The 13,374-nt window shown below is 62.3% G+C and overlaps 1 protein-coding gene across 2 annotated transcripts; it reads right to left on the bottom strand.

Annotated features, from left to right (window-relative positions):
• Window positions 1-70: 70 nt before the first annotated feature.
• On the bottom strand, window positions 71-10,943 carry AP2A1 (adaptor related protein complex 2 subunit alpha 1). 2 transcript variants are annotated; one of them, XM_029074228.2, is made up of 24 exons: window positions 10,774-10,943; window positions 8,609-8,677; window positions 7,969-8,111; window positions 7,683-7,876; window positions 7,354-7,483; window positions 7,043-7,144; window positions 6,319-6,427; window positions 6,075-6,225; window positions 5,794-5,962; window positions 5,088-5,225; window positions 4,784-4,966; window positions 4,548-4,645; window positions 3,823-4,054; window positions 3,556-3,726; window positions 2,826-2,965; window positions 2,288-2,335; window positions 1,936-1,992; window positions 1,703-1,785; window positions 1,491-1,580; window positions 1,257-1,380; window positions 1,056-1,172; window positions 866-935; window positions 642-776; window positions 71-565 (listed from the first exon to the last, which is right to left on the bottom strand). In XM_029074228.2, exons 1-24 carry the CDS (start codon window positions 10,838-10,840, stop codon window positions 488-490), a joined length of 2,898 nt encoding a protein of 965 aa, XP_028930061.1. In that variant the 5' UTR covers window positions 10,841-10,943; the 3' UTR covers window positions 71-487. The 2 variants fall into 2 exon arrangements, with proteins under 2 accessions (XP_028930061.1, XP_028930062.1); XM_029074229.1 differs by lacking the exon at window positions 2,288-2,335.
• Window positions 10,944-13,374: the final 2,431 nt, after the last annotated feature.

The following is a 13,374-nucleotide window of genomic DNA, read 5'->3' as shown; positions in this document are numbered from 1 at the left end:
CTCCTCGGCCCGGCCATCCTGCCCCTCCCCGGGGACGGGGGGCGGGGCGCCAGACACCAGCTGCGTCTTCTCCATGTCTTCTCCATTTATTGGCTCACGGGGATACACCGTGGGGGCGGAGGGAAGGGGCCCGCTGGCCCTGACCGACCCCTCCCGCCCACTGTTCCTCTGGGGGCACCCCACTGCCCCCAGCACCCTCACCCCCAGGGGGCGGGGAGGGGAAGGGCCACCCGGCCCCCTCCCCTCCCAAGACTGTAAACAGCAGCAGATGAAAAAATAATAATACAAAAGGAGAGACAGGGGAGCAGGCAGCCCTGCCTCCCGGCCGCTGGGGACCCAAGTGCTCTGCTCCTTCCTCCCCACCCCTCCCCTCGCCCCCAACTGAGATCCAAGAGTTCCTGCTCCCCGGCTCTCCAGACCCCCACCAGGGAGGGGCCCGGCTCCGGGCCGCTCGCTCCGAAGCGGGGGGCAGCCGGGGCCCTGGGGCTCAGAACTGCTCGGAGAGCAGCTGGCAGAGGTGGCGGGAGACGCTCTCCTTGCTGGTGCGCAGGGTGAGGCGGTACATCTGCGGAGAGACGGGGCACGGGGTCAGGGGGGCGGCGGAGGCGAGGGCGGCCAGAGGGCCCGGGGGCGGCGCTCACCTGGGCCTGGGCGTTGGGCTCCAGCCGGAGGAGGCAACCGATCTGCAGCGCCTTGGTCTGGATGATGCCGGCCCCCACGAAGTTCTCCGGGTTGGGGTCCACGTTGGCCAGGAGGGCGGAACCGAAGCCCAACAGCTGCGGGGAGGGGGGGAAGGGGTCGGAGGTCAGGGAACCGGGCCCCCGCCCTCCCCCGTCCCCCACCCAAACCCCTACAGGACTCCCACCTTGGCCTTGGTCACTTCGGGGTCCATCGGCTGGTTGGCCCTGAAGATTTTCTGAGCTTCCTGCTGGGGGCTGCGAGGGGATGGGTGGGAGAGGCGATGGGGAGGGTGGCCGGAGGGGACGCCCCATCCGTGTCCCCCACCCCCCTGCAAACTCCCCACCCTCCCGGCCACCCCCAGCCCCGCGCCCTACAGGCGGAGCTGCTTCCAGCGCTGGAAGAAGTCCTGGGCGGCCATTTCCGTCGGCTGGAAGAACTTGTTGACGGTGACCGGCAGCTTGAGCGTCACGGACTGCGGAACGCCCCCGTATCTGGTGGGGTCGGAGGAGGGGGGCAGTGAGACCCCCCAACCCGGCCTCCCTCCACCGGCCCCGTCCCGGGCCGCCCGGACTCACCGGAAGCGCAGGGCCAGCAGCGGGGGGGTGGTGAAGTCCCGGAGACACTCGATGTTCAGCACCTGCTGGACCTGGGCGCCCCCGTCCACCTGCCCCGCCACCTGTTTGGTCTGCACGGCCAGCTGTGTCCCGGTCAGTCAAGGAAAGGCCCGGCGGCAAGGCCCGGGGGGTGGCGGAGGAGTGGGGAGGGGGTGCCGGGGAGGGGGAGCCAAGGCCGGAGGCCAAGGAGGATATGAGTCTGAGAGTCCCCCGGGTGGGCGACCGTAGGGCTGAAGTTCTGGAACTGAACGGACGTCTTGTTCCCGTAGAACAGGTACATGCGGCCTGGGGACGGGGAAGGGGGACGTCTCGTGGCCGGACCGGAGTCCCCCTGGGGGTCCCCAACTCACCCACCCAGTCTCCTCCACCCCCGCCTCATCCCCGGCCCCCTCCCACCCACCGCGTACCCAGGTTTTGCCGAAATTCTGACTTGACCCCGATCTGCAGCAGCTGGTTCTCAAAGAGGACACCGTTGTTCTTGCAAACAAATCTGGGAAGGGGGAGGCGGCAGTGAGGGGATGAGGGAGCCCCAGAGGGGGATCTCGGGCATCTCTCTGATCCTCCCTCGCCCACCGAGGGTTCCCCAACCTCCCCCACCAAAAGACCGGACGCCTCTGACCCGACACCTCTAACGACTCACTTGTTGAGCAGCTCGTCGGCCTCGGGGATGGGGACTCCTGGGTCGTCGGGGCCAGAACTGGACCATCGGTCGGAGGGAGGGGAGAGGGGTCGGAAACGGCGAGAAGGGAAGGGGCGAGGTGGCGGGGGTAGATGAGAAAGGCGGGGCACGGGGGAGCAGCCCAGAGAAGCGTGAGCCAGGTGCGGACGCCCCTCCGCTCTCCCCGTTGGGCCCTGATGATATCCGGCCCCGGTCCCACCCCCACAGGCCCCAACTGCTAGGCCCCAGCCTCCCTTGGCTCGATCCATCTCTCTGGGGACCCAGCCACCCTCGCCACCCCAGCCCCCCGCTTTAAGGACACAGCCCCCCTTACTCGGCAGCCCCAGCCCCGGGGCTCTCGGGGGCGGACGGCTCCAAGTCCCTGGACCACCAAGCCCGGGGCGGAGGCAGAAGCCGACGGGACAGATGGGACGGGACAGGGTGGGGACGGCCGATCCCGAGCAGCAGTGAGGCAGAGCGAGGAGGAGCCCGGGCCCGAAGGTAGAGAGAGAGGGAGGGAGGGAAAGAGAGAGAGAGAGGAGAGAGCAAGGCAGGCTCTGAGCCCTTCCGCTGGACAAGACCCAGATAATAATAATGGTGGAATTTGTTAAGCACTTGCTATGTACCAGGCACTGTACTAGCGCTGAATGGAAATGAAAAGGGACAGTGCCGGGGAGGACCCGGGGCAGAGTGACAGCAAAGCACAGCCCGTCGAAAAAGAGAAACCAAGGAAGCGGGGAAGGGGTCTCTGGGGAGGTGGGGCCGGAGGAGCCAGGGGGCCAAAGCCCAGGCAACGGGCGGTGCCGCCGAGACGGGATGGGGCCGCAAGTGGCCGGGAGGATGTTGGGCAGCGGGTGGGCGGGGCCCCTGACCTGAGAAAGCTGTCTTCCAGGGCGGCCGGAGGGGCAGGATTGTCCGAGAAGACGTCCACCAGGAGGGAGCCGGCGGGGGCGGGCGAGGGGGTGGGGGCGGCCCGCAGCCCCAGGAGGTCGGCAGACGGGGATGGGGTGGACTGACAGGATGGACGATGAGGCGTTAGAAGGGAGGGCTCCTGGCCTCAGCCTCTTCTCCACCCTCCCTCCTCTTCCTCGCCGCCCCGCCCCCGGGGTCCATCACCTAGGTCTCTTCTGCCTCCCCAATAATAATTATTATTATGGTACTTGTTAAGCGCTTACTATGCGCCACGCACTCTAAGTGTTGGGATAGATACAAGTTAATAATAATATAATTATGGTCTGTGTTAAACGCAGGGGTGGATACAAGCAAATGAGGTTGGACACAGTACATGACCGACATGGGGCTCGCGGTCTCAATCCCCGTTTTAAAGATGAGGTAACTGAGGCCCAGAGCAGTGAAGTGACTTGCCCAAGGTCACAGCAGACACGTGACAGAGCCGGGATTAGAACTCAGGTTCTTCTGACTCCCAGGCCCGGGCTCTGTCCATTATGCTATGCCGCTTCCCTACGCCGCCTCCTTCGGTGGGTCCCCACCCCCCATCTGCGGGAGAGGCCATGGGGTTCAGGGGGGCAAGAAAGGAGGAGGAGGAAGAGCACGGGTGAAGGTGTGGGAGAGGTTATGACGTGGGGCGGCGGGGGTCCTCACCACGGCGCTGTGGGGGTGCTCCACGCTGCCGTTGAGCTCGGACCCGCTCCCCGGCTCCCTGCGCCCGTCGTCGACCGCCCCTCCGGCCCCGGGGCCCTTCTTCCTCTTCAGCTTGGCCAAGATGGACGACTCCCGCTCGGGGAAGGGGGGCATCTCCTCCAGCACCGTCGCCTGGGGACGGAGAGGGGAGGAGGGGGCCGTCAGGCCATCCCGAGGCCCAGGGTGATCCGACGGGGTCGGACGGGGGGGCGGTGTCTCGGTACCAACCAGGACGTCGGTGCTGGCGACGGAGCTGAGCTTCAGGTACTCGACGGCGCGCTGCTGGAGTTCCACGTCGGCGTTGCGCAGCTGGGAGCCGGCCCGCAGCACCGCCTGGATGGTGGCCTTGGTCTCGGGGAACAGGTTGATGAACTTGATGTAGGTGGACAGGAGCAGGGCCCGGGTGGCCACGCTGCACAGGTGGAACTTGGAGTGGAGCAGGGAAAACTGGACCAGGGGGCTGGCGGAAGCGGCGGGGGGGTGGGGGGGTGGGGGGGAGAGAGAGGAGTCAGGGGCCCAGCGGTGCCATCCCACCCTCCCCTTTCCCGAGGTGGACGGCCATGCCGTCCGCCACCCCGGGACCCAGATAAACGATAGTAATAATCGCCGCGAGATTTGTTAAGCGCTTACTATGTGCCAGTCGCTGTACCAACCGCTGAGGTGGATACAAGCAAATGGGTTTGGACACAGCCCCTGTCCCGCGTGGGGCTCATGGTCTCGATCCCCATTTTCCAGATGAGGGAACTGAGGCCCAGAGAAGTGAACTGACTTGCCCAAGGTCACAGAGAAGACAAGTGGCAGAGCCGGCATTAGAACCCGTGACCTTCGGACCTCCAGGCCCGGGCTCCAGCCACTTCACCATGCCGCTTGCGGGTGTCCTGCAGGCCGGGAGCGGCAGGCGCCGGCAGCTCCCGGGGCGAGGGATCCCCCCGACCCCCCCAACCCCGCCTCACCTGGAGCGGGGGTCCCCAGCGATCAGGTTTCCAAACTCGCCCAGGATGTAGCCGCCGACTTTGACCATGTTCTCGTGGCAGGCGGGGGCCTGCAGGGCCTGGGGGCGTGCACAGAGAACCCCCGCGTCACCCGCCGCCCCCGGGCCCGGGGCGGTTGGGGCCCCTGGGGGTCGGGGGTCCGGGGCGGAGCGGGGGCCCGGGGCTCCTCGGGGATGGGCAGGGGGACGGAGACGGACCTCGAAGACGGTCTTGGCGGCGTAGCCCTGGACGTCGTCGCGGTTGATGACGATCTGGATGACGCGGTACCACACCTCCTCGCTCACGTAGTCCCCGGCGATGCGGATCAGGTTCAGGATGGTGTCCACGTACCAGCTGTAGTCCACCGCGTACTTCTCCGCCAGGATGGCCACCTTCAGCACCTGCCCGGCAGACCCAGGCGTCCGGCTCCCGCCCCCCGCGAGCCAAGGGGCTTCGGGGCCACCCGCTCTGCCCTGCCCGCGGGGCCCAGACCGTCCTCCCCCGGCCCGCCCCACCCCTCACAATTTCCTCGCGGATGGCGTAGTCTGCCGTCTCTAGGTATCTCAGCATCTCCGACACGATCTGCTTCGAGTTGCTCCGGTCACACATGGCGTACAGGAGGTCGGCGGCCCGCTGCCGGACGCTCACGTCCCGCTCCGTCTGTGGGGGAGGGGGTGACGGGGGTGAGAGCGGGAGTCGGTTGCCAGGGCCCAGAGGAGGAAAGAAAAGAAGGGAGTGGCTGGAAGGAAGGAAGGAGATGGAGGGAAGAAGGGAAGAAGGAGGGAGGGAGGGAGGGAGGGAGGGAGGGAGGGAGGGAGGGAGGGAGGGAGGGAGGGAGGGAGGGAGGGAGGGAGGGAGGGAGGGAGGAAGGAAGGAAGGAAGGAAGGAAGGAAGGAAGGAAGGAAGGAAGGAAGGAAGGAAGGAAGGAAGGAAGGAAGGAAGGAAGGAAGGAAGGAAGGAAGGAAGGAAGGAGGGGAAGGAGGGGAAGGAGGGGAAGGAGGGGAAGGAGGGAAAGGAGGGGAAGGAGGGGGAGATGGAAGGGAGGAAGGGGATGGAAAGAAGGAGGAAAGGAAGGGAGAAGATGGAAGGAAGAGAGAGGATGGAAGGAAGGAGGGAAAGGAAGGAGGGAAAGAAGGAAGAGAGGGAAAAAAGGAAAGAAGGGAGGGAAGGGGTAGAAGGAAAGGAGGGAAGGGACGGGCCGGAAGAAGAGAGAGAAGCAGGCGCGCACCTTGAGGGCGTTGATGACGGTGTCGATGTGGGTCTTGACGGCCTCGTGGGAGAACTCGGAGCTGGCCAGCGTGCACATGCTCTCCAGGGCCAGGTAGCGCAGGTTGGTCTCGCGGTGCTGCAGGAACTGGCCCAGCTGGTTGCAGGCTCGCACCAGGAGGCTGGGCTCGCTGAGCGGGGAGCCGGGCCCGCCGGTCAGCCTCGAGCCCGGCCGGTCAGCCTCGAGCCCGGCCGCTCCCCGGGGCCCCCGCCAGCCCCTCTCCCGCCGCCCCCCGGGACCACCTGTCGTAGTGGATGATGAGGCTGATGGTCTCGAAGAGGGTGGCGTTCTTGGCGTTCGAATGTTGGACCTTCTTGGACTTGGGCGGCTCCTGGGCCTTGTTGAGCACGGACTCCAGGCACTCGGCCAGCCGGCCTTTCACGGCGGCGTCCTCTGCGGGGAGAGCCGGGGGTGGGCGGGGGGACGACACGGACCGGGGCGCGGGGCCGGTGGGGCCCGGTTGGGACGGGAAGCTCAGCCCCCTACCTGGTGGCGGGTAACACTGGAGGAGGCGGAGGAGCTTGACGGACAGCCAGGGGGCGGGGACAAAATAGTAGGTGTAGTCCTGCAGGTCCGTGGAGGCCGAGGAGACGATCTGGAGGAGGGAGGGGACGGGGAAGAGTCAGAGGGACCCGGGTTCTGATGCCGGTTGCGCCACTTGTCTGCCGGGTGACCTCGGGCGGATCACTTCACCGGCGTGGCTCAGTGGAAAGGAGACGGCTTTGGGAGTCAGAGGTCATGGGTTCTAATCCCGGCTCCGCCCCTTGGCAGCTGGGTGACTTTGGGCCTCATTACCTCATCTGTAAAATGGGGATTAGGACTTGTGAGCCCCATGTGGGACAAGTCCATTACCTCGTATTCTCCCTGGCGCTTTGAACAGTGCTTGGCATATAGTAAGCGCCTAACAAATGCCATTATTATTATCAAGACTGAGAGTCCCCCTCTGGATTTGCTTGTATTCACCTAGCCCTTAGGACAGTGCCTAGCACATAGTAAGCGCTTAATAAATACCATCATTATCATCGTTGTCTCTACGGGGATTGAGACCGTGAGTTCCCCTGCGGGACGGGGACTACGTCCGACCTGATTAGCCTCTATCAACCCTAGCGCTCAGAGGAGTCACTTTAACAAATGCCATGAAAAAAACCAACAAAAAAAGACCCACTCCCTTCCTCCCGCCCGCAACCCTCCCCCCCCAGCCCCCACAGACCCTGCTGAGCCGGGACACGGCCAGGGAGATGCAGGTCTTGAAATCGTCTGGGTTCTTCTTGCACAGGCAGGTGATGAGGCTGACGGCGGCGGTCACCACGCCCTGGGGCCCGGGACCCAGAGGGATCAGGGGGGTCCACGGAGAGGGGAACCCGCTCCCTCTCCCTTCCCGGGACACCCCGGGGCGGGGGGGGAACCGAGCCCCACCCGATGGCGTCTGATCTAACCCGCCGCTCCGCTCCCGGGCTTGGCACGAGGCGATCCCTTAAACACCACCCCCCCGGGGGGAGGACGAGGCGCCGGGCCACCGACCATGTGCTGGTCATTGAGCAGGTGAACCACGCGGGACGTCCACTCCCCCATGGGCACCAGGTCGGGCGACGTCTTGTAGAGGCGCAGCAGGCATAGGGCGGCACTCTGCTTCACGCTGTCCATCGTGTCCCTGAGCGGGGCGGGGGGGACGAGGGTGTCAAATAAGTCTCAACCTGGATCCCCGCCTGGCCCTCCTCCCCGGCACCCCCTCTCCCCAACCCCATAAAACTCCCTCCTCCCCCGCCTCATCTCCATCACCGACCCCACGGCCCCCTCCCGCCTCCCCCGACTTCCCAGGGCGGGGGCCCCGTGCCCACCCCGACCCTCACCCTGCCACCAGGATGCGCGGGATCTCCGAGGCGAAGGCCTCCCCCATCTCGCGGCTGCCCACGTTGGCGATGCAGTGCAGGGCCAGGCACATGAACGTGGGGTTGCGGCTGGCCAGGTCGTTCTTGATGGCGTTGTTGATCAGGCGGATCAGCTCCGAGTTCGAGTTTACCAGCACCGAGATGAACAGGTAGCCCTGCGAAGCGGGGGGCGGGATCGCTCAGGGGGAGGGGCCGGGGGGCACCGCCACCCCCACCCCCTCCGGGTGGCCCTCCCGCCGGGACTCACGATCTGCTTCTCCGTGTACTTGTTGGAGCTGAGCAGGTTCACGGCCTCCATGTGTCCGAAGTCGATGTCGTGGCCGAGGAGGAAGATGAACAGCAGCTTGCAGACGTACTTCTTTTTGCTGTAGCCGTCCAGGGCCTTGTCCCCTGGTGGGCAAGCGGGCAACCCGATCGACCCCCACGACCCCCTGCCACCGGGACCGCATCTCTCCTGCCCCCCCGCCAAGTCCCGCTGCCCCGGGGGGCCCGTCCAGTCCCCCCAGACTCCTCCTCCTCCAAGAGGCCTTCCCACACCGAGCTACCACTCACCCTCTGCTCCCTCTCTGCTCCCTCCCCCTTCCCCCTTCCCCTCCCCTCAGCTAAGCCCCCTTTCCCTCTGCTCCTCCCCTCTCCCTTCCGCTCAGCACTGTGCTCATTTGTCTATATTTTTATCACCCTATTTATTTTGTTAATGGGGTGTCCATCTCCTTGAGTCTATTCATCGTGATTATGTTGTCTTGTTTCTGTCCGTCTCCCCCGATGAGACCGTGAGCCCATCATTGGGCAGGGATTGTCTCTATCTGTTGCCGAATTGTACATTCCGAGCGCTCAGTACGGTGCTCTGCACACAGTAGGCCCTCAGTAAATACTATTATTATTATTACCTTTGAACTTGGAACGGATGTTGGCCAGCTCCTTGTTGATCCTCTTGATCTCGGCTTCCTTGCTTTTACCTGCGTGGTGGAGGCAGGTGGGGAGAGGAGCTGAGTGTCCGCGGGGGCGGCGGGGAGGGCGGCTCAAGAAACCCGGCTGCCAATATTCCACCTTTCCCTTTCTCGCTCGTCTCCTCCGCCTTCCTCCTCTCTATTCCCTCCCTCCCCCTCCGTCGTCAGATTCCCGACTCTCCCGACTCGAGGAGCGGCGTGGCTTGGTGGATAAAGCCCGGGCCTGGGAGTCAGAAGGGCCTGGCTTCTAATCCCGGCTCTGCCACGTATCTGCTGTGGGCAAGTCCCTTCACTTCTCTGTGCCTCAGTTACCTCATCTGTAAAAAGCGGATTCAAAATGTGAGCCCCATGTGGAACCGAGACTGTGTCCAATCTGATTAGGTCCGCTCTACCCCAGTGCTGAGAACAGTACTTGGCAGAGAGTAAGCACTTAACAGTGCCATAATTATGATGATGATTAGTATTATTCCCGGGTCCAGGAGGGGGTGGGGGTGGACTCTAGGGGAAGGGCCGACCCCCGACCTCGGGCACGACCCACACCGACGACCGGGTCGGTTGGACACCGAAAGAGATCTGGCGGAGTTAAATGAAACCGGGCACCGAGACCGGTGAAAGGCGGACGGCAGCGAGGGCTGATGGAAATCAACGGGCGTTTGTGGAAACGAGGTGGCCAAGGCTAGCGGAAAGCAGGCAGCGGGGCTACAGAAATCAGCCAGGCGGCCAGATGAAAATACGGCCCTAGCTCTCATTTATTTATTTCTATTAACGTCCGTCTCCCCCTCTAGTCCGTAAGCTCCTTGTGGGCAGGGAATGTATCTGTTACATTGTTAGACTGCGCTCTCCCAAACGCTTAGCACTGCTAAGCTCTAACAGTGCTCTAACAGTGCTCAGCACGCAGTAAGCATTCGATAAATACGAACGACTAAACCGTACTCTCCTGAGCGCTGAGGACAGTGCTCTGCACAGTGCTGGATAAATACCCTTGAATCTCCGATAAGGGGGAGAGTAATGAAAATTTGACTGTCCAGCCCGATTATCTTCTCTCCACCCCAACGGTTAGAACAGTGCCTGCTACCTAGTGAGCGCTTAACAAATACCCCGGTTATTATCAGAGAAGCAGCGTGGCTCAGTGGCAAGAGCCGGGGTTTGGGAGTCAGAGGGGGTGGGTTCTAATCCCGGCTCTGCCGCTTCTCAGCTGTGTGACCTTGGGCGAGCCACCTGACTTCTCCGGGCCTCAGTACCCTCACCTGGAAAATGGGGATGAAGACTGTGAAGAAGGGGGCAGGGGGAAGGACAACCTGATTCCCTTGGATCTCCCCCAGCGCTGAGAACAGCGCTTGGCACATAGTGAGCGCTTAGCAAATGCTAGGATAATAATTGTGCAATACCCCCGCCCCCCTTAGCGGCCGGGGAGTCGGAGGATGTGGGTTCTGATCCCGCCTCTGCCTCTTGTCTACTGTCTGACCTTGGGCAAGCCACTTGACTTCTCCGGGCCTCAGTTCCCTCCTCTGGAAAATGGGGATGAAGACCGTGAGCCCCGGGGGAGGTGGAGGGGGCGGACAACCCGATTCCCTTGGATCTCCCCCCAGCGCTTCGCACAGCGCTTGGCACACTGTAAAGGCTCAGCCAATACCGTCACGATAATTGCAATGATAACGACGGCATCTGTTAAGCGCTTACTATGTGCCAAGCGCTGTTGTGAGCGCTGGGAGGATACGAGCTGATCGACTGTACGCTACCCGCCCCCTTAGCGGCTGGGTCGTGGGTTCTAATCCCGCCTTCGCCTCCCTTGTGACCTTGGGCCAGTCGCTTCGTTTCTCTGGGCCTCAGTGACCTCATCTGGAAAATGGGGATGAGGACTGAGGAACCCCCCCCCCCCCCGGGGGGAGGGTCGGGCAAGCTGATGGGGTCGGAGGTCCCCCGGCGCTCCCAATCGGCGCCGAACAAACGCGAAGACGGCGAGGAGGAGGAGGCGGCAGAGCAACCGAAAAGGAAGCAGCTGGCGGGGCGGGGGGGGGGGGGGGGAGGTGGGGGGAGGGGTGGGGCGGGGTCCCCCAGCCCCCGGAGCGTGCAGGACGCCCCCGGCCCGCCCCCGCCGCCCTCACAGTTGCGGATGTCGGAGATGAAGACGGCCAGGCCCCGCATCCCGTCTCCCTTGGACACGGCGGGCATGATGATGATGATGATGATGGCGGCGGCGACAGCGGAGCGGGGCGGACGCCGAGCCCGACCGGGGACGGGCCGCCAGGCCTCGGAGGCGGACGGGGCACGGCCGCCGGCGGAGCCCCGCCCCCGCGCCCGCCCCCGCCCATTGGCCCGCTCCCCGCCGCCTCCCGCCGCCATTGGTCCCCGCCGCCGTCCCTCACGCCGCCGCCGCCGCCCATTGGTCCGTCCGGAGCGGCTCCTCCCGGCCGGGGACCAATGGACGCTCCCCTCCTCCCGGCCCCCTCCCCCGCGCCCCCGCCGATTGGCCGAGGGCCGCGCGCTTCCGCCACGGAGTTGGGGCGGGGGGAAGGAAAGGGCGGGAACGGAGGGACGGACCAATGAGCGCGCGGGTTCCGCCCCCGGCGCCGGCGCTGATTGGCGGGGAGCGGGACGTTCGCGCCGTGCGGACGCTGATTGGTGGAGAGGGGTTGCCGGGCGGGGGCTGCGGGCCTGCCATTGGTCCGCCGGCGCCTGCCATTCCCTGCTGCGGCGGCTGGCGGGAGCGGGGCGGGGCGGGGCGGGGCGGGGCGGGGGAAGGGAGCCACCTGCTGGGCCCGGCCTTTCCCACCTCCTCCCCCGACGCCTGACCCTTGCCTCCGATTGATGCATCGATTAATTCACCATCGATCGATGGCACTTATCGAGCCCCTCCCGGGGGCAGAGCGCCGTGCACGGTTTGAGACAGTTCCCGACGACAAAATTAGGAATCGGTTCATCATGCCATCGATCGATGGTATTTATTGAGCGCTTACTAGGGGCAGAGCGCTATACTAGGAACACGATACGACAGAATTAGGAATTAGTTCATCATTCCATCGATCGATGGTATTTATTAAGCGCTTACTAGGGGCAGAGCGCTATACTAGGAACACGATACGACAGAATTAGGAATTAGTTCATCATTCCATCGATCGATGGTATTTATTGAGCGCTTAGTGCAGAGCGCTGTACTAGAAACACGATAATCCAGAAATAGGAATTCGTTCGTTATTCCATCGATGGTATTTATTGAGCGCTTCCTAGGAGCAAAACACTGTACGAAGAGCTTGAGACGATGAGCACTAGGTGAAGAGCACTGTACTAAGAGCTCCGTATGACAGATTTAGGAATCGGTTCGGCATTCCATCAATCGATGGTATTTATTGAGCGCTTCCTGGGGCAGAACGCTGTACTAAGAACTCGTTAGGACAGAATTAGGAATTGGTTCATCCTTCCTTCAATCGGTGGTATTTATTGAGCGCTTACAAGATGAAGAGCACTGTACTAAACGCTTGGGGGAGTACAGTACAGCGATAAACAGACATATTCTCTTCCCACAGTGAGCTGATACAAGATAATTAAGTCGAGCACTGTCCCTGGGTCACGTGGGGCTCACCTGAAGGAGAGGGAGGAGACCCCGGCTTTATCTCCTAGGCCATGCACATTCCCTGCCCATGAGGAGCTTACGGTCTAATGGGAGAGACAAGATGACCCAAAATATATTTACAAAAGTGAGAACAGTAAAAGCAAGGATCAGAGAGGCAGTAGGCAGTATTCCAAATGAGAAATCATAGACTGTAAACTTGCTGTAGGCAGGATATGTCTATAAATGAAATAGCATATAGCAGGGTAAATAATGGAGTGTTCAACTGAATATACAAGTCGACAGAGTAATAGCTGGATGGATACATTTTTCCCCTCTGAAAAAGTGGTTGGTTTTGAATTTACTACCTTCAAGCTTCAGTGAGGCCCCCCTTTTCCAGGGACATGAAACCTGATTCATTTTTGTTTCATTTTACGGTATTAAGTGCTTACTATATGTCAAGCACCATACTAAGCGCTGAGGTAGATACGAGGTAATCGGGTCGGACACAGTCCCTGTCTCACACGGGGGTCACAGTCTTTCATTCATTCGGTTGTATTTATTGAGGACTGATCTGTGTGCAAAGCACTGTATTAAGCACTTCGAGGGAGTAGGATTTAATCCCCATTTTTACCGATGAGGAAACTGAGACACAGAGAAGAAGTGATTTGCCCAAGATAATAATAAGAATAATAACTGTGATATTTGTTAAGTGCTGTCTATATGCGAAGCACTGTTCTAAACACTGGGTAGGTACAAAGCTAATTAGATTGGACACAGTCCATGTCCCACTTGGGGCTCACGGTCTTAATCCCCATTTTACAGATGAGGGAACTGAGGCCCAGAGAAGGGAAATGACTGAGCTCTTGGGAAACTACGATACAACAATAAACAGTGACATTCCCTGCCCACAGCGAGCTTACCGTGCTCTGCGCGCAGTAAGCGCTCGATCAGTACGATCGATCGATTGATTAACCGAGCCCCGGAGAGGTCAGAGTGGATTCCAGGAAGTCAGCCCCCCGCCCATCCATTCGTTCGGTCGTATCTATTGAGCACTTACGGTGTGCAGAGCACCGTGCTGAGCGCTCAACCCCCCAGAAGTTCCGTGAGCCGTCTCACTGTGAACCCGAGGCCCTGCCCCAGCTGTGGAACCCGGGGG

The sequence above is a fragment of the Ornithorhynchus anatinus genome, chromosome 10 (genome assembly GCF_004115215.2).
Source record: "Ornithorhynchus anatinus isolate Pmale09 chromosome 10, mOrnAna1.pri.v4, whole genome shotgun sequence".
In the NCBI taxonomy this organism is placed as follows: Eukaryota; Metazoa; Chordata; class Mammalia; order Monotremata; family Ornithorhynchidae; genus Ornithorhynchus; species Ornithorhynchus anatinus.
This window is presented reverse-complemented; position numbering and strand designations above follow the sequence as displayed.

What these genes read in the sequence shown, in the direction of transcription:
- AP2A1 (XM_029074228.2), bottom strand. Translation starts at nt 10,840, where the DNA reads ATGCCCGCCGTGTCCAAGGGAGACGGGATGCGGGGCCTGGCCGTCTTC. An exon ending in CCGTGTCCCGGCTCAGCAGG is followed by an intron (nt 6,428 to 7,042) that starts GTCTGTGGGGGC and finishes TCCCTCCTCCAG; the next exon opens with ATCGTCTCCTCGGCCTCCAC. An exon ending in CCCGGGGCTGGGGCTGCCGA is followed by an intron (nt 1,993 to 2,287) that starts GTAAGGGGGGCT and finishes CCGATGGTCCAG; the next exon opens with TTCTGGCCCCGACGACCCAG.